The sequence below is a fragment of the Budorcas taxicolor genome, chromosome 11 (assembly GCF_023091745.1).
Source record: "Budorcas taxicolor isolate Tak-1 chromosome 11, Takin1.1, whole genome shotgun sequence".
NCBI lineage: Eukaryota > Metazoa > Chordata > Mammalia > Artiodactyla > Bovidae > Budorcas > Budorcas taxicolor.
Genome location: NC_068920.1, coordinates 41,737,109 through 41,757,658, shown reverse-complemented (window position 1 = coordinate 41,757,658; position 20,550 = coordinate 41,737,109). Strand labels below are relative to the sequence as shown.

At 36.4% G+C, this 20,550-nt stretch overlaps 1 protein-coding gene across 1 annotated transcript in view; it reads left to right on the top strand.

The window, feature by feature from the left end:
* Positions 1 to 16,416, top strand: part of CDC5L (cell division cycle 5 like) — a 40,763-nt gene extending 24,347 nt beyond the window's left edge. The window contains exons 14-16 of the mRNA XM_052648455.1: positions 2,153 to 2,350; positions 15,043 to 15,255; positions 16,019 to 16,416. Of these exons, the coding sequence (XP_052504415.1) occupies positions 2,153 to 2,350; positions 15,043 to 15,255; positions 16,019 to 16,123 (516 nt within the window). The 3' untranslated portion in view covers positions 16,124 to 16,416. The remainder of the gene's footprint in view (positions 1 to 2,152; positions 2,351 to 15,042; positions 15,256 to 16,018) is intronic.
* The last annotated feature ends 4,134 nt before the right edge of the window (positions 16,417 to 20,550 follow it).

Below are 20,550 nucleotides of genomic sequence, written 5' to 3'. Positions count from 1 at the left end.
TCTATTCACAGAAAGGAAATACCATTTATTGCATGGTTTCCCCCTACCCTCGTGGATAAGGAAAGAAATGTTTTCTTGTATAATATAACGTCTGTCCTACCTCTTCCTCCATATGCATTTTATTCTTTCTGCTTTGACAGAGCAAACAGCTGTGATTGTGACTAGAAATCTGTACAGTGACATAGGAAAAGAGAGTTGGTGTCATGGTTGGAAGAGGAGTGGTCTTTTGCTGAAGTCTTCTTCCTTTAGTCTTTCATTCTGACGGGCAGTGAAGTACCTGCCCATTAGAATGGGCTGACTTAGGAGGAAACCAGATTCTTCTGTCTCTTTTCTCTCTTGTATTTGCCTTCTCTCTTTCTTACTTTCCCTTTTTCATACTGTATAAGTGATACATGTTTATTATAGAATTTTTAGAAAAAAGAGGAAGAAGGGTTTAGATTTCTGTTTCAGTTTGCTTCTGAGTAACTTTAAGTTGCTGTCTTCTAGTAAGTGCCATGGAAGCTACCCTCTGTTGAGAATTAGATAATGACCTCATTGCTGAACAGTTTCCTCTTGTTAGAGTGAAAATATGAAAAGATGGATTTGAGGAAATCAGTCTTCCTAAATTTATTGTATATATGGAAACCTGAAACAAAGATCACATTGTTACTAATAGAAGTTCTATAAGGGACAGATTCTAATGCATGCTTTGAAAATAATAATTGTAAGTAGTGCTTTAGAATTTTATATGAAACCATTACAAAGTAGTTCATCCTCCTGTATTTTATTACCTGTTTATAGTCCCCTGTGTTCTGAAAAATTTGAAGCAACTATTTACTTAGCAGATTCTTTAGGCACAGTTTCAGTGGAACTTAGCTATACTTTCTCCTAATTATTATAAGAGTTAAATTTGTCAGTTTTTACTATGTGAAGTTTCAGAGTGAAATACCATTTCACTGATAATAAAGTGCCCAGTTGTCATTAAGTGTGTTAAAATTGGTTTGTTTCCATTATTTCCCCTAAGAGGTATCATTTAAAAGGATCCATTCTTTATATTCCGCAGACATGATCCCCCCCCCCTTTTTTTTTTTGTTTAAATTTTTTCATATGCTTGTTATTTATCTTGATTTTTCTTATGTTTTGGTCTGTGTTTATTTTCTGATGTTCCTGGAATGATTGAGAGCTTTCTATAAAGTACAAAAAGTAATTGTTGGTTTTTCATGAGCCATGAAGCAAAGGCCTGGAAAGAGTTCGTGTGGTATGCTGATGGAGTCTGTGTGTCTGGTGCTGGGCTGGCTTTTTGTGTCTTGCTGTATCACTTAATCCTCATAACAAACATGTTAGGTATTATCTCCCCTCTCCAGATGAGAAACGGGCTCACAGAAGTTCAGCAAGTTCAAATAGCTATTTAAATGCTAAAGCTGTGATTGGACTCCACTCATTCTATCATCTTAAACCATATCTTTTCTAGTGACCAGCAACTGGTCTGTGATCTGTCATTATTTGATCTGTGCTTCCAGTCCTATTCTCTGGTAATGTCAGGGACATTCTTTCAGATGAAAAAAAAGGCATGTGTCAAAAAAACAACAACACCGCCCCCCCGCCTAATTCGCCTTTACCGCACTGGGAAGTTGGAAGCGTCGGGGTGTGGTGGAAGGCGCATCCTCCATGCAGTGGTCCCATTTGGTGTGGGTGTGAGCCTGTCTCTTCTGCTTCCTAGTGTTGTGTTTTTGAACAAATTGTTTAACCTCTCTGAGCCTTTGCTTCATGAACTGTATTGAGGTTAATGAACTTCATGAGCTTCATGAACTTTAGTGAGGTTACTGTTGACTGCTTTGTAAGAGTGGTATGCTGTTTGGAGATGAAATAGGTAAAACTTTTCAGTCCAGTTCCTGGCACCTGAGAAATGGTAGCTGCTGTTTTAATGAGTGAAGGCAAAGAATGTTTATATTATTGGGGGTAATACATGGATGCCTGACTCTTCAGATCAATTTGCATTGATTTCTAGACTTCTTAATTTGTTTCACTTAGATATTTATAACCCCCTTCCAAAAAACAGTCAACCAAAGCTCATTGCTTTTGCTCAGGGAGGGAAAGGCCAGTCTTTTAAAACTTTCTATTGATGGCAGGTGTGTCTAGTACTCAAGCTTACTGAAATTATTATTGTGAACAGGCTCAGGATGTTCTGGTACAGGAGATGGAAGTGGTCAAACAAGGTATGAGCCATGGAGAACTCTCAAGTGAAGCTTATAACCAGGTGTGGGAAGAGTGCTACAGTCAAGTTTTGTATCTTCCTGGGCAGAGCCGCTATACCCGGGCCAACCTTGCTAGCAAAAAGGACAGAATTGAGTCGCTGGAAAAGAGGCTTGAGGTTGGTATCCTTTTAATATTTAACCTTAAATTTGTACTTTGATTGAAATGATGAATCAAACTCATACCTCTGATGAATGAAACTCATACAACTTGAGAAAAATAGATGTAATTGTTTTTGAATTTCTTGAGAAAAAACTGCACTGCACTGAAGTGTTTGATCTGCATTGGTTTTTCAGAATGGCTGGGCTTTGTGATAAAGAGAGCTCTAAGTTGACCACAGGTCAGTCAGAACCTTTTACATGTGGGAGCAAGGAGCCAAAAAGTGAATACTGGTCACTCAGACCAGTGTAGATGAGTGCTGAAATAGCAATTTTCTCTAAGGAGGGAGATCAGTGTACCAGGGAGCTTTCTTTCTGTAACCAAGAGGGCACACTTAAAAAACATAAGTACCTTTCTGCTCACTCTCTGATTCTTGTGAGTTTGTGACAGGGAGAGCGCTGAGCTGGATTACCTAGACAGTGGCTTCCATGATTTTTCACGTCTGTGAAAATGTTGAAAGGTACTCGATGGGAATTTCATAGCATGTGGTTTCTTAATATAGTCTGCATGTTTTGAATTCCAGAATCTGTGTAGGAATTTTGCCAGTGGTATGTAAATTGTGGTTCATGGACTGCTAGGCTGCCTTGTGAATTCTTAATAGTGGTCTTCAGGGATGTTTCTGAGGCCAAGATATCTTGGGATGGGAAGTAGAAAGAGGTGCTTCAGGCAGTCACGTGCAGAAAGTGGCTTCAAGTTCCTCTTATGTGATTACCAATTTCTCTTTGCAGAAAGTAGATTTGAATATATTTTATTTAGGGTTAAAATAAAAAAATAGTGAAGTCATTTGGAGTGGTTGGGGCTGTGTGAAGCTAGGGAAATGAGCTGGAAAAAGCAGTAAACTTCAGTTAATTTTTAATTTTACCTTTAAGGTCATATGTCTAGGCACCTAATGGTAATGCTTGTGAACTTCTTTTATTTGGTGGGAAATCAGAGTTTCTTCCTGAAGTGATTTTCATCTTGGGTGAAATTTTAACAGTCCGTTGCTACTGGTTACTCTAGCTGTGTTACTGACTTCCAGCAGGGTGTGCTGTTGCTCCGTGATTTAATTCACAAAGTCAGGGAAAGTAAAAAGAACATCAGTGGTTAAATTTAAGTTATATTTTCTGTTGTGTAGGCTTCGTTTCTGATAAGTGGTAGTTAGCAGTGTAATTCTGTTCTAAGGTCAGCATCATAATTGATTGGAAAGCTATTTGGAAAGCTTCCTTGTAACCTTTATATATAAATGCTTAGGTCTCTCACTTGGTTTGAAAATCTCATTTGAGGTGGGCAAACTATTGCTCAAATGGTAAGGACATTTTGTGCTGTTTAAAATATTAAAAAAAGTTTTTTCCCCAAATCTCATTTACTTTGTTGAGGCACTAACTTTCATGACAGCAAATAAATGTGTCACAAAGTGAGTGGTGCCATAAAGTACAGTAATTTTTATTTCTATGTTGAATTGGTCTTGTGAGTTTTGAAGGGAAAAATACAGAGAGAACCACTGCTGTTCTTTTGGAGATTTATTTGGGTCGTTTATGAGCAACCATTAGAAACATGTGGTTCTCTTTGTTCAGTTCAGTACCAGGAACCGAAATCTTCCGTTGAACTATTTTTGCTGAAGGATTGGTGATTTTGGAAGAATATTCATAAAACAGTCTGAAGTAATTTTTCTTTTCTTGACTCCTGGATAACTTGCTTTAATGTTTACTCAGCTAGTTACTTTTAAAGAACACGTAATCAAATCCTTTAATTTAGTAAACTCTGCTTATTTCAAATGAAAGTTCATTAAGTCTTTAAAAAGAAGAAAAGAGACTCAAAAACACAAATAAACAAATCCCCCATTTTATTTGTATCCATCCCTAATTCAGAACTAGATTTGTCTTAGCTTATTTTAGTTTTTGAAGACACAGTTCTCCTGATTTGAAATACATAAATATTTTATTTCAATTGTGGTAATTCTTTCATCATTTTAGTTGATTGCTAAATTATAAACATTATTCAAAGTTTGTTGTGGGGAAGGAACTCTAGTTGTATTATATAAACTTAAGGCTGTGCTTAAATTATCCTTCCACTCTTCGGTTCAGGGAGATGTGCCTGGCTGTGCTGAGCACAGTACATGACTGCCAGTGGGCTTGAGTTCTGCTGCCATGAACTCTGGAACAGTGAATCTAAATTAGGACCCTCTCACACCGTATCAAGCAAGATGAAATCCAGCTTTGTCATGCTTGGTGTCTCCTATATGGATTAAAAAAATATGCCCTGAGGTTTATATTGGAGCTAGTCTTCAAGCCATTACTCATGATTAGTGTTTGAAACTTAGAACTTAAATTAAAATCCTTAAGATTCTCATTTAAAACTAGTTAGAACCATCTCAGATTTTATGTAGAATGTTTTGGCTGGTACAAGGAGTCCGTTAAATAAATAGAATCAGAAGATAGTCACAGGTCAGAAGCAAGTGGGAAAGACTAACCAAGTCCACATACTTTATTCTGCTTAGGAGATAGAATTAATTTTGGAACTTTACCAGACATCTGTGTGTAAAATATGGCAGCACCTGCAAGCAGAAATGACAGCTAATATCAGAAAAGGAAAGTTATGAAAACACAGCATGTTGAGGCCATTTAAATATGGTGGCAAAAGGCCATGTTATTTGAATAGCTTCTGAAGGCATTATAGGTGTATTCGGTAGGAGTAGCATGTTTGCTGTTCATGGGGATACTCCAGTTAAAAGAGAAACTTAATTTCTGTTCAGTGTCATGTTTCTATAAAACAGAAAAAGAAGGATGGCCAGTGTAGAAGAATTTTCATCAAACGGTTGAAAGTAAAAGAACTTTAGGCCTTTATTTAATCACACATTTAGTGTGTGTTACTGAGCATCTGCTGTGTGCCAGCCCCTGCTCTAGGCCCTGGGGATACAGCAGGGAACCAGGCGGATGAGCTTTCTGCTCCTCTAGACTTCATTTATCTGGAAAACACTTAACGTGGAGAACCTTATTTTCCGATGATGCCAGATAAATGAGTCATTACTGTATTTGGGAAGTGCAAATAGAATTTGAAGTGTTCTAATTTGTTTCCACTTTAAGTGGAAATAAGAAATCGTCTGAAGACGTAATTATTTTGAGTGAAATAATTTCCAGTAGGTGCAAAAGTGAAATGAGAAGTCTGAATTTAGGCCTGCCATTAAATTTAATAGTATTTGAAATTGTATCTAAACTGCTGTGTTGAGGAAGTTTGGCTGAAAAGTAGATTTTGTCATGTTAGCTGTGAAAATGGAAAGGCTTTCCTTAGAGGTGGAAACTAGGTCCAGAAGTAATACTTCTCCCTGTATTTTACTGGCACAACCAATTTAGTCAAGAAATACTATGTGACATTGACTTCTTGGAAATAAAGTAACTTAAAGAACACAGATAACACATTTAAAATCCGTCTCAGTGTGTTTGTAGAACTCGTTTGGGGACCCCTGACTTTCCCGGATGGTTATATTTCAGCAAAATTAGCTGCACAGTGGATCCTGTTTTCTCAGTGATCGTCATTTATTTTTACATAAGATAAAACTTCCCGTAGAACCTAGGGTAAGGATTAAGCTGGTGTGCAGTTGAGGGTGTAGGGATGGTATGTTGTTGTATCTCAGCAGGTTTACACTTAGGCTCTTGTGTGGGTGGGAGCGGGTTTGTGGGGTGGTGTGCGGTGACAGGCGAGAAGTCCTCAGTACTTGGAACATTCTCAGTTCTCAAGTTCTCCTCTCTGCCATCAGCCTTAAAGGCACTAACAGATTTCTTGGTTGTTTCTAGCGGCAACCTGGAAGCTAGACCAGAGATCTCCTGTGATAACAACGGTGTTGCTTTCATTATTCCTCAGCACTGAGTTGAATTTGTTTCTTGTAGTTGTTGGGTTTCATTTCCTAACTTATGCAAATGTAAAATGCTCTTGGCAATGCTTTATTGGTACTTTTCTGTTCTTGGAAGTGTGTTTAGTAAGGTTTTGCCTTGTTGCTTTAGCTTGCTTTTTAGGGAGGCAGTCTGATGGTTGCTAACTGATAGATGCTGACTAATAATCACTTAATTGGACCTGGATCTCATCAATATTGGGATGGCTCACTGCTAAAACAATGCTAATGAGCAGTATAGAGATTAAAGGAGTATCACTCATGGGCTCTTGTTTGCAAACATTTCGATGGTTGAAATCACATCTTTACTACTATAGGATCATGTTGACTAGGAAGTGGAGCTGCCATTAACTTTATATTTATTTTAGGTATTCTGAAACCTGTTTTTCCAGTGGTATAAGGTTATTATCTGGGTCCCCGAGCAAGAATTTCAGTGAGGGATGCTCTTAATGTTTCTGAACCTCACTGTAACAGACTTTAACTGAGGACAGTATTGGAGACCCAAGGATAATGTGTTTATTTTGGAATTACTTAAGCTTCGTAACCTTAACAAACTTAGTGAGTTTGAGAGTAACAATTACACTTTTATAAGTCCCATACAGCTCCCTTTTGTAATGACCCGAGGAAACACTTATGGTTCCACTGATTCATCTCCTGGGGACCATCAGTTTTCCATTGGTCTCTGGCCAGTCTTTTTTAGACAGTTTCTCTTCTATGCATTTAAAAAATAACATTTGTAGGCGTCTTTTCTAAAAATAATACCAGTACTTTGTAGAAAATTTTAAATTAAAGAGAAAAGCCTACCATTCAAGTGTAATCACATTAAACATCTTGGGGTGTGTATATATAAGATTAAATATGATAGAAAAAGATTTAATATATGTACAGCCACACATATCAGTGTGTGGATAAAGGTCTTTAAAACTAAATTGGGATCACCAGGTACTACTCCATTCATTTTCTAGTATAATATTATAATTACCATTCAAAAAAACAAAACCCTGATCACTTATACTCTTTTAAAGCCTGTGGCAAAAGATTAGCTTTGGTGAAATCTCTAATAATTCTAGTTATATTCTGCCCAGCTTCTCAAAAAGTTGTTAAACTTTTTTTCCCCATAAAATTTTTCTGAGAGATGTTTTTCCTATAGTTTTGTAGCTTGTTAAGAATAAAAGAATTCGGAATTAAAAAATGTAAGCTGGGGAAATTGAAAGCTTTTCTCCAGTGTCAAATAAAATTTTTACAAGTAGCTATATACAGGTTAATGTCTAAATCAGGGAAGGAATGATGGGCAAGTTCATTAATTGAGATCTTGTTTATGTGTGTGTGGAATAATTTTTCAGGGAACTGTCTGGTGGCGTGAAGCCATCTAGCGCCGCAGCTGGAATTTCTTCAGGCAAGTTTGCATTTTACGGACTGAGGCAGAGAGGACATCTGGTTGAGCTGCAGTGTACCCTAGTGTTGGGCTTTCAAGTAGACACAATGGCAGAACTTCATCTCTTGGTGACTGTGTAGCCTAGGGCAAGTTACTTAACCTCTCTGGGTCTCAGATGTTTCTTACTTATAAAATTTGGGTGATAGTTTTTATCTCATGGAAGTGAGAGCTTGAAATAATGTAAGATGAAATAAGATAGGGGGTGCCTTACAGTTGGTAAGTTTTAGTGGATAGGAATCCTCTCCCAAGTCTCTCAGGGTCGTATCACTCTTGTGTAGTCGCTACCTTGTTTGGACTCTTCTGTGACCTCATGGACTGTAGTCCGCCAGGTTCCTCTGTCCATGGACTTCTCAGGCAGGAACACTGGAGTGGGTTGCCATTTCCTCCTCCAGGGGGTCTTCCTGACGGATTGAACCCAGGTCTCCTGCATGGCAGGTGGATTCTTTACTGCTGAGCCACCAGGTAAAGTGGCTCATTATCACTCTTAGTGTTAGCTTAATTAGATTTGATGGTATAAGGTGCCAAGAAATAACTTTACCTTGAGTAAGAGGGTGGCTAAGTTTTTGCTCTATAAATTTTGATGAAAGTCTGAAATACGAGACATGGGTCAACTTTAGGAGAGAGATTTGAATAATACTCAAAGGCTCACATTTTGTTTCGTACAAATGAATTTTACAAAATTGTGGATTTTAACGTTTCATTTGTTTATTTTGGCATGTTGAGACAGTTGACATACTTCTATTTTAATGTTTCCATTATATTGATGTTTCATGGTTTGTGGTGTATAGTCTTAACAAAACAAAATAGTTATCCTTTGGAGTAGACACTGAATTTGAAATTTAAAAAAACTTTTATTATGGGAATTTTTAAATATACCCTAAAGTAGACTGGTGTAATGAGTCCTAGTGTGTTATCACCCAGCTGTGACAGCCATCAGCTCATAGCCACTCTTATTTCATATCATTTCCCCTTCCCCGCTATTTGAAACAAGTTCCAGACATCATATCGTAAAACAGAATTATGATGCATGAAATTCGTCAGCTTGGTCCCCCTATACATTTATATGTAGATATATTTTCATTCATCTCTTCTTGAATTGAATTTTACACTTTTGTTTTGGATGTAGTCAGCTTTTATTATATTCAGTGTTGTCCTACTTTAAAATCCTAATAGTTATAGTGAACTTTATTTAAAATCAAAAGAAATTTTGTGCTGATACATATTTAAGCACAAACTTCCATTATAACCATATTTGGGAGGCTTGTCTGGTGACAGGTGAACAAAGTATTTAATTCTAATTCCATTATTAAGTTTGTTAGTTGTTTTAAGAAGACTTTAAAGTATGTCTCTAAGTGCAGTTAAGGATTTGAAAAACATTTTTTGACAACTTTTGATAAATGAACTATAAATGCAGTGGTTTGAAATCAGTTTTTGGAAGAACTTTTGGTAAATCACCTGTAAGAAGTAGTATAAGCTCCCTAAACCAATACTTTTTTGTTGAAAATAAGTTGTCCTTCAGGGCAGTTGCTAGCGTTTAGTTGTATTTTTAAAAAGGGCTTAAAATATTAATCTAGTTAAGTCAGAGCCTGGTTCTTCTTGATTCTGTCTATTTTTTAAAAAAGTTTTTATGCTCTGTTGGACTTTAATGTTGTTTCTGTGTATGCATGTGGGGTGAGGGAGCTGGGGCTGATGCAAGTTAGATGTGTTCCATGTATGCATGTATGGTTCAAGCTTGAGATTTACTGGCTAGAAAAAGGCCAGACTTCATAGGTTAGTTTTTTTCCCTCCTAAAATGTATTGAGCAGTCATAGGTCAAGCGTTTTACCAACTATGTGGATATGGTCCTTTACATTTTAATGATCAGATGGCAGATGTAAGATAAGCTAGAATTGAATATTAAAAGCTATATTCCTTTCTTTACATTTAAGGTATATTTACATATACTTTATATGTTTCTTCTTTATATTTTTGTACTAACATAATAGTTATTGGGGGTTCTATGGTGGCTCAGACAGTAAAGAATCTGCCTGCACTGCAGGAGACCCGGGTTCCATCTCTGGGTTGGGAAGATCCCTGGAGAAAGGAATGGCTACCCACTCCAGCATTTTTGCCTGGAGAATTCCATGGACAAAGGAGCCTGAAGGGTACAGTCCTTAGGGCTGCAAACTGACGCGACTGACACTTTCATATAATTGACTTAATTTTTTTTTCTGTACTTTAATTTTTTGTAAAATTTATTTCCATATTTGCTTGAAATCTTAGCACAGTATTTGAGCCTGAAGATTTTAATAAAGCTTGAGCTAAATTAAATAAAATTGTTCATATTAAATGGAAACTTTGCAGTTTTAAAATCTTTGGTGTTTTGGGAATAATAAATGACTCAACTGTGTGAGGTGAAGTAATTCCCAGATATAAGTCATACTAAATGTGCCTTGATGACTAATTAAACACTTTCTGAGCCTAAGTGTTATGTTGTTACACCAAATTGGAAATTGAATTTCCATGGTGTGCAGTGTATAGCTAATTGAATTATCTTAGCCAATGAAAATGATAATTTGTGTGACTAATTTTTTAAAAAGGCACTGCATATATTAATTTGAAATTGTTTACTGTTAAGGTTTTTGGAATGTGTATTTGAATCCACATGTGACTAGAGTGTCTAATGTTGCTATTGTTGGAACACACTGAATTATAGTATCAGGAACTTAATGCAACTAACTTACGGATTTAGTTCACTTATTATTGGAAATAAGGACATTTTGGTAGGCCTGGTTAAGAGAAAACAGCTGACACCTAGCTTCGGTAATGACAGTGGCTGAAACAGAATTCTCCATCCTGATTGCCTCCTGCAAACTAAGGGCTTTAAAAATGCAGTAGTCTGAGACCATGTAAAGAAGAGTCTCTGCACGGATAGATTTTAAAAACTCTACAGTTAACTTCTTAAATTTACAAACATATGTCACTCAGTCATGTCTGACTCTTTGCAGTCACATGGATTATACAGTCCATGGACTTCTCCAGGCCTGAATACTAGAGTGGGTAGTCTTTCTCTTCTTCAGGGGATCTTCCTAACCCAGGGATCAAACCCAGGTCTCCTGCTTTGTAGGCAGATTTCTTCACCAGCTGAGCCACCCGTGAAGCCCAAGAATACTGGAGTGGGTAGCCTATCCCTTCCCCAGGGGATCTTCCCAGCCCAGGAATTGAACTGGGGTCTCCTGCATTGCCAGCAGATTCTTAACCAGCTGAGCTACCAGGGAAGCCCCTTTTAAGTTTAGCTGGGGTTGAAGAGCATTGGCTTAAAAAGATGTACTCCAGTACCTGGTACTTGGTGTGGTGGTCCTAAAGAGGCAGACTGCTCACTTAAGAAACAGCTGTCTTTTCCTTGCTTTATTCCCAGAGGAGATCTCTGTCATTTTTAAAATTAAAGTTGAAATTTAAAAGATTTTAAATTGTCATCCATAGTCCCTTGGTCCATTAGAGAGGAGAGCAAAATGGTTAACCTCTTAGTACCTGTAATAATTATAATCAGAGCTAACATTTGTTGACTGCTTGCTTTGTGCCAGATATTACTGGGTGGCTAAGGGCTTTTCTGTACTTTATGTAGTAACTTTTAGTGATAACTGCCATTTTATTGATGGAGAAATGGAAATACAGAGGTTAAATAACCTACATCAACTCAAAACAGCTGAGTGACTCACTTCACTGCACGGCACTACTGATTTGTTTGAGTATTTCCTGACTCTTAGTAGATGTATCTTTGCTGTGGAACTCACTTTAATTTGTTATCTATTGGAGGAAAATGACTCTTTTATAAAGGACATTATTTATTAATGGATTTAATCTTTAAGTGCATTGCAGAGGAATAAGAGCTTATTTTAACTTTTATAAAATGTTGAAGACAGGAGGCTTTAAATGAGCTTTATGTTAATTAAGTTTAGATCTAGCTCATGTTCTTAAGGAACCCATACAATATGTCCCTTCCCTGCCACCCCCTCTGCCCTGGGCTTATTTGACTTTGGCTTCAATAAAGTAACCTGGAGATGGATAGGTATGAAGTATTACTTTTCTAGTAGAAGTGTACTTTATATTTTGGGGAACATGGCATTTTTTGATGTTCTTAAATATTCTTTTTTTTTTTTTAACTTCCTTTTTTAAAAATTTATTTTATTTATTTATTTATATTTTTACTTTATTTTACTTTACAATACTGTATTGGTTTTGCCATACTGTTCTTACATATTCTAAAAAAAAAAGAAAGCATTGAGATTGACATGTTTATTTTTATATCAGACATAATGCTTTGACGTGAATGTTTAATGGAAAGCTATATATTTGTTTTGGTGATTATATTGTTTCTAAATATTTAAGGAAACATCCTATGAACAGTTTTCTTATCAATATTGTATATTTGACAACATTTTCCCATGGTACCATTTCTACTTATTTACCCCCCCTCCACCCTCACATTTAATATTTCAGAAAAAAATTGTCACTGTCTCCCTTGTTACAGGTACTCTCAATTATATTATTATGAATTACAGAGTATCATTTGGGTATATGTTATCCTGAAACTACTGAGCTTTGATTGCTTTTAGAAGTCACTTGATGGAATCAGTTTGGAGGGTGGTAGGAGAGGAAAGAAGTTGCAGGGAAAAACGGACACAAAGAAATTGACACAGATTTAGTAATTATTCCTGAGACTTTGACCTCACAATTACAAGTGTTGTTTGTTGGAAACAAGTATTTGCAGGTCATGGTGAAGTGGGATGTAGAATGTATACCCAGAGAAGGCGTTATACTGATGGGATTCTGCATCACAGCCTGCTGCCTCTCAACTTTCCCTTGTACCCTCTAAACTGAGGCTTTCTCTGTGGCAGCTCTAGAATTTTGTTGAAACCTTCTGCTAAGTGTCCCTCTCCAGTTCTTTTTGAATCTATACATTTAAAATTTTTTTCACCTAATTTTAGAATCATCTGAGAGGCAACCCACTTGTGCTCAGTGTACATATTTAAGAGGAAAATTGTTATTTCTCTTAATTTTATGGAGTCTTTCTGCTCCTCAAAAGTTAAAAACATTTTTGTTGTTGTTGCCTAATGTGATATTCTCTCCTTTATAGGTTTTGTGCCAAGTTCACGATTATAACTTTATAAAAATAATATAGTAATTTTATACTTTTGAGGGGATTGTTTTGATCACAGCTGTGGTATATTAATTGAGTATTATTCAGTTATTTTAAATGTGCTTAATGTATAATATATAGAAGTGCATTTTTGAGATACGGGTGGTGAAGGTATATCGCTGCCAGCCCCCAAAACTGCCAGCCCCAGGATTAATGATAGCAGGAGTTATTTTTGGAGGTAGAAATTAGTTTTCCCCATACTGTGAAATTCAAGCCTGCTTTGAGTTTGGATCATGGGTGAAGTTATTATGAATAACTTATTTGGGACTAAACTGTAAAACTGTTCAAGTGTAAGAGAAACCCTTCTTAAGCCTAATTTTGTATTATGGTAGTTGAAGTATAAGAATAATGTACTCTTTTTTTTCCTTTTCCATTGTGGTTTGTTACAGGATATTAAATATAGCTCCCTGTGCTATAGAGTATGATCTTGTTATTTGTCCCTTCTATACATAATATTTTGTATCTGCTAACCCCAAACTCCCAGTCCATCCTTCTCCTACCCCCTCCCCCTTGGCAGCCACAAGTCTGTTCTCTATGTCTGTGAGTCTGTTTCTGTTTCATAGGTAAGTTCATTTGTGTCATATTTTAGATTTCACATAAAAGTGGTATCGTATGGTATCTGTCTTTATCCTTCAGACTTACGTTGCTTACTGTGATAATCTCTAGGTCCGTGCGTGTTGCTGCAGATGGCATTACTTCACTCTTTTTAGTGGCTGAGTGGTATTGGATCGTGTGTGTGTGTGTGTGTGTGTGTGTGTGTGTGTGTATAGATACAGATATACGATATCTTCTTTATCCGTTGATGTGTCAGTGGACATTTAGGTTGCTCCCATGTCTTGGTTATTGTGAATTGTGCTGCTGTGAACATAAGGGTGTGTGTAGCTTTTTGAGTTAGGATTTTGTCACAATGTATGCCCAGGAGTGGGTTGCTAGATCATATGGTGGCTCTGTTTTTAGTTTTTTGAGGAACCTTCATGCTGTTTTCCATAGCGTTGCATCAGTTTACATTCCCATGAACAGTGTAGGAGGAGGGTTCTCTTTCTCTGCACGCTCTTCAGCATGTTATTCGTAGACATTTTAGTGATGGCCGTTTTGACCAGCTGGTACCTCATTGTAGGTTTGATTTGCATTTCTTTAATGATTAGTGATGATGAGTGTTTTTATGTGCCTCTTAGCCACCTGTTAGTCTGTTTTGGAGTCTATTTGGGTCTTCTGCTCATTTTTTAATTTTTTATTTTATTTTGCTATTAAGTTATGTGAGCTGCTTGCATATTTTGGAAATTAAGCCCTTGACAGTTACATCATTTGCAAATATTTTCTCCCAGTCCTTAGTGTGCCTTGTCATTTTGCTTATGGTTTCTTTTGCTCTATAAAGGCTTCAAAGTTTGATTTGGTCCCATTTGCTTATTTTTGCTTTTGTCTCTATTGCCTTGGGAGACTGACCTAAGAAAACGTTGGTATGATTTATGTCAGAGAATGTTTTACCTGTGTTCTCTTCTAGGAGTTTTATGGTATCATGTCTTATCTTTAAGTCTTTTAAGCTATTTTGAGCTTATTTTTGTATAAGGCATGAGGGTGTTTTCTGACTTCACTCAGAAAATGTACTTGTGGCTGACTTACTTGTGGCTGTCCAACTTTCCCAAGACTGCTTGCTAAAGCAACTGTCTTTGCCTTATTGTATATTCTTGCCACCTTTGTCGACGATTAATTGTAGGCGTATGGGTTTATTTCTGGGCTCTCTGTTCTGTTTCATTGATCCATTTGTGTGTTTTTGTGCCAATACCAATGCTGTTTTGGTTATTGTAGCTTTCTAATATTGTCCGAAGTCTGAGAGGGTTATGCCTCCTGCTTTGTTCTTTATCCTCAGGATTGCTTTGGCATTCTGGGTCTGGCATATATGGTTCCATATAGATTTTATGATTTTTTGCTCTGTGTGCATGCTAAGTTGCTTCCGTCATGTCTGACTCTTTGCAGCTCTATGGACTGTAGCCCTCCAGGCTCCTGGGAAAGCCAGGTGGCTTTGCTCTGGTTGTGTGAAAAATGTCACAGGTGATAAGATGGGGATCGCATCTGCTGTACTTTTGCTTTGAGGCGGTAGGTGAGCAGTTGTACCTTTTTTGTCCTGTTATTGAGAATGCTTTTCTCATGATGTGATCTCCCCCTGGCCCCCAGATAAACAGGGGTCACATGACGACAGAAGCCAAGCGAGCTGCGAAGATGGAAAAGAAGATGAAAATCTTGCTTGGGGGTTACCAGTCTCGTGCGATGGGGCTCATGAAACAGCTGAATGACTTATGGGACCAGATTGAGCAGGCTTACTTGGAGTTACGCACTTTTGAAGAGCTCAAGAAACATGAAGATTCTGCTATTCCCCGGAGGCTAGAGGTACCATTATTGCCTTGCAGCCCTGCTTAGAAAGAGAACTCTGAAGAATAGTCAGGGTTTCCCTCTTTTGCCTGCCTGTGCAGGCTGTTGTTTGCATTTGACATTGTCTGGCTTTTTTTCAATGAAAGCCTAAAATTTTTGACTTTCTTATCTAGAATGGCCTGTGTGTAGATGGATAGGCCAGGCCATTGTGGATACAGAGACTATTCCTTTACTAATTTTTTGTTTCCCACGTAGATACACTATGAAATAGAATATATAACCCTATGATTTCCCCCCCTGAAACTTAATTGCATCCCATTCATACAGCTCTCTGAGGTAATTAAACCGATGATGTCTTTTTGTTTTGTAATTTAGAAAGCTGAAAATATAATATAGCTAGTCATCCCAGAGCATCAAATTCCTTTGGCCAGATTTGGTTTAACTTTATTTGCCAAATGTGCGTGAAAAGTCCATGCCCAGATAAATGGCAACCAGGGCTTATTTAAGTGCATGGTGGGTGTTCATAGGACAGTGATGGCTTATTTATTTGAGATAGCAGAGATTTTACAAATGCTGGTACATGTATGACCAAATCAAAGAGTGGCCACAGCACCGGTCTTATAGCAAAAGTAGTTGCTATTTTTATTTCTCTTAGGGGAATACTTAACTCTTGAGAGTGTTGACCTAACTCAGCTGTTTGTAAGATTATAAAGTACCATAAGATATTTTTAATTTTCAGTGTGCTTACCTGTGAAATAATTAATGTTTTTATTTCTTCAAGTGTCTAAAAGAAGATGTTCAGCGACAGCAGGAAAGAGAAAAGGAACTTCAGCATAGATATGCTGATTTGCTGTTGGAGAAAGAGACTTTAAAGGCCAAATTCTGAAGCATCTTCTCTCACAAGCTGAATTAATTGCTGGTGTTCAGACCCTGGAAGGCTGAAACTGCTGTTTATCTTCATTGACAAATTTGCCCGCCATCTGTGGTTTTTCGATTATTTTCAATGATACCAATCTTACGCATTTATGTGTAAAGACTTTAACTCCACAGGACATTTTAGGGTTTAAATTATTAAGACGATCATTCTTTTAGCAGTGTCTTATTTGCAAATTTTTTTAGTTTTGGCCTTTAATTTTAAAAGCCTGATTTTAAAGTGCTGCCTGTGAGTAAACTCTTGAATAAAAACAAAATATAAAAAATTGAGAATGTAGCCTTTTGTTTGAAATAGATACTTAGAGTGCCCAGAAACCAGCAGATACATACTGTGTGTCATAATTAATGAGTAACTTTTGGATAATAAAAATGGCAATCCAGTATCTTAATTTAAATCCTTAAGAGGCAATCCTTTTGTGGCTTTGTTAGTTTTTACCATTTTTGCATCGGATGATCATTTCTCTATACGCTGACAAGAAAGGTTAACTTTTTAATACCTCAGTTTTGTTTTTTTTCCCCAGTATAACTATCGGCAGGTCTCTTCTCTGCCCAACTACTTACACAGATAGGACTAGATTAGGACTCAAAAGATTTAATTTTTCTTGACTTGTTATTGTCTTGTAAATAGTTTTTTGACAAAGGCATTTTAAAGATTAATTCCAACCATACTATCAAATTTTATTAAAGCTCAGTGTTGAACAAGTTAATCACACAAGTGTGTAGAGGTAGAAAGATCTAACTATAATAATTCATATGAAATCATTATTTGGCTACAGGTTCAAAATAAGCCAGTGATATCTTGGACTCACCAAAAAAGTTTGCTTAATCTTAGACTGCTAGGGATTAAAGGGAGCAGATGAAGGATTCATTCATGTATTCATTCATTCATCAGATGTTAACTGTCTAGCCAGTGTCTGAGTCCTGGAGACAGAACGGCGACTAAAATAGACAGCCTTCCGGTTTTGTGGAGTTTATAGTCTTTTGAGGATGACTGACAGTGAAAATTCAGGGAAGAAGAATGACTTCGTACACACCAGGACTTATTTAAGTTTTAGAGATGACATGTTATTAAGACAAAGTTCTTGCTCTCACAGAGGTGATGTTAATGGCAATAAGTACCAAACGGGCAAGTATCAAATCATGAACTTTAGATTCAATGGAGAGAGTTAAAATAGGGTGACGGGACATAGTGACTGAGTGGCTACTCTAGGAAGAGCAAATTAGCTGTATTTGGCATCTTAAAAGGAGCCATCTTTGTGAGGTTCCAGGGAAGAGCAATACCAGCAGAGTGAAGCACCAGCACAAAGCGCCTTTGGTGTATTTGAGGAGCAGAAAGGAAGACAGTGTGACTTGAGTGTTAACAATGGCATTTGTATGGGATACCTGGCTGGATAGGGCCACTCAGGAGGCAGTGGTAAGGAACTTGGATCTTACTCTGTGATGAGAAGCTAGGAGAAGATTCTATACAAAGGAATGACACAATCAGATTTATTCTGTGGATATACGGTATGTCTCACCAGGGTGGAGGTAAGGAAGCTGGTTAAATATAGGAGCCTGGTGCAGTAATCCAGGCAAACAACAATAGGGACTCAAACGAGGGTGGAGCCAGTCCTGATGGAGATAGGTTGGAAGAATCTGAGCAGTAGTGATTCTCTAGTCTTTATAAATATATTTGTATTTTCCTATCTAGTCACTTTTTTGACTTTTTTAGTCACCTCATATTCTAGTACTTTTTTCAGTAACTGCACATTTTTTTTTAGGAAACATTTTGACATCCTCTATGGATAATAATATTGTTTTTTCTAATAGTTCTAATTTTTATTGCATGTTTTGGTGGCTGAAATTTTCAATAATCATGATGATGATGGTGGTAGACATTCTTATTATATTTCTGGTTTTAATGGGTATGTCCGTGGTGTTTTACCTTTAGGTTGGCTGTTTTGAGTCAGATATTATTTTCTTTAGAAAGGAAATATCCTCTTTTTAGATTTTAAAGAATTAGAAATAGCTCTGAAATTTTGTCAAATACACATTTTGGGTATCTCTCAAGATGATCATACAGTTTAGTTTTTTTTTTTTTTCTATTTGATTTGTTGATGATGCTTTGATAGATTTTCTAACCATCTTTGAACTCCTGAAATTAGTTAAGTAAAGATTTTTTTTTTTAAAGATTAGTTTACTTATGTGAGCTTGAGTTACATGGTTTAAAAATAACTGATCAAATAATATTAATAGTTACTTTGTTCTCAAAATTTGAAGTAATGCACATACTTGTACCCTAAAAAATGACCGAGAATTGCATCATTTCGGAGCTGGCAGTTCAGCTCTGTCAGCTGCTCGTGGCTTTGGCCCTTAGCAGTGCAGCTTTAGCTGCTCATCATAAGCAGATGTGCCGTGGTCTTTGTCAGTGTCCCGTAATGCCTGGGATTCTTTACCAGCACCCTCTGGGGGCCATGTTGGGTGGCTGTTTAACATGCACTTCTATTGTATTCTCTTAAACATGCGATCATTCGGTGGTGGTGGTAAAACTAGTGATCAAAAGCGTGTTCACGTTTCAGTAACTTTGGGACAGAAATTAAAGTGATGAAGACCCAAAAGAAACCACCCCTATGAGTGAGAGCCCTCTTTGAAATATTAGAAATAATGGTGAGATAAGAAAAAGCAGTCTCAAAAAAAAGTACACTACAGTGATTGTAGACTTACACTCTCCGATCATGCATCCTCTATCTTTACGTTAGTTTCCCTGGGAAGACTAGTTTTGAAATATGGGTGTCCTTCAGAATCCATTTCTTCTAAAATGTGGACTGCCCTATTACCACTATAGAATTTGATTGGCTAATTTTTATTTAGGAAAATTGCCTTTTTACATGAGAGTTTGGGCTTTTGGGCTAGTGTCTAGATTTTGAGTTAGGCATTTTGCTAGCTCTGTAAAGTGAATAGGATACCTGTATATATTTTACTGTATGTTAAGCCGTTACATTATAGCATGAGAGTGATTTGTTTCATGAAAAATTGAAGGACTGTGCTTATAAAACTTTTGAGTTCAGACTTTTTCTAGGAAATAAATTCTTGATAACTCCAGTTTCTTTTGTGGCTATTAGTATGTTTTTAAACTTAAAAAAATTTTTTGTTTTAAAATGTATTTCTTTTGCATTTATTAATCTACTAAATTTAAGTATTTTATACTTTCCCAGAAAACTTTTTATTTTGTTGAAATTTAACACATTCAATACTTTTAATAGAGAATAAAAAAGTCTCTTTTCTATTAAACTTGATACTTGTAAGAAATTTATCTTTTCTTAGTTCTACCATTTTCTTTTCCTTGATTAGACTTTCTAAAGGTGTCTCTTTTCTCTTAAAAAAGAAAACTGGATTTGTTTATCAATTATGACTTTGTTTTAAAATGTATTACTTTCTCATTTTGTGTTTATTATTTCCTTTGTTTGCTCTAGATTTTTTTTCCCCTGTAGCTTTTTAAGTCTGGTACTCTTTTTGTTTATATACAGTTGAATATGTTCAAGGCTTTTCCTTACCTCCAACTTCAAGTATGTTCACATCCCAGCTATAATAATGTGTCTTGTTTTCTAAGTAGTTGATCTTTGTGTTTTGGTTTAATAGCTAAGAATATTTTAAAATTTCTGTGTGATTTGCCTTTAAAAAAAAAATTTTTTTTTTTGCTACTTGTAGAATATTTACCTTGACAGTAAATACGGCTTATTTGGTTTCTTTTTTAACGAATTTGTTGAGGTTTGGGGGCCTAGCATTTCTGAAGAGTGTTCTGTGGGTGTCTTGAATGAAAGTTTATTCAATTTGTGTGTGACAGGGGTGAATGTGTATCTGTTCAACTACTTTAATCCAATTTTCATTTTCTTATTTTTTTAATAAACTACCATAGACTAATAATATTGTCTTAGAGTCTCCTATTATAGTTATTTCTCTGTTCCATCTTGTCTAGCTTTTGCTTTGTGTATTTTGATACTGTTACTTAGTATATAAATACCTGTTGTCTGTTAGGTACAATTCATAAGGAAGACTTACTAATGTTATTCTTTGTGTCCTACTTAAGCTTTTTGCCTCAAGTTTTACTTTCTTTGATACTAGAATATTTGTCCTCTTTGTTTATATTTGCTTGATAAACCTCTTATATTTAGCTTGCATATAATTTCTAGTTGTGTCTTAAACAACGTGTCTTACTGGAGTTTATATTTGAACTCATTTGGAGAGTCTCTGCATTTTAATAGGGAATCTAATCCATTTGCCTTTATGTTAATTACTGACTTTGGTGTTCTGTGATCCTATTTTGTGCTTTCTCACTGATTCCTTTAATTTCCTAAATGAACTGTAATTTCCTGGTTTTAATTTTCTTAGCAATTTAAAAAA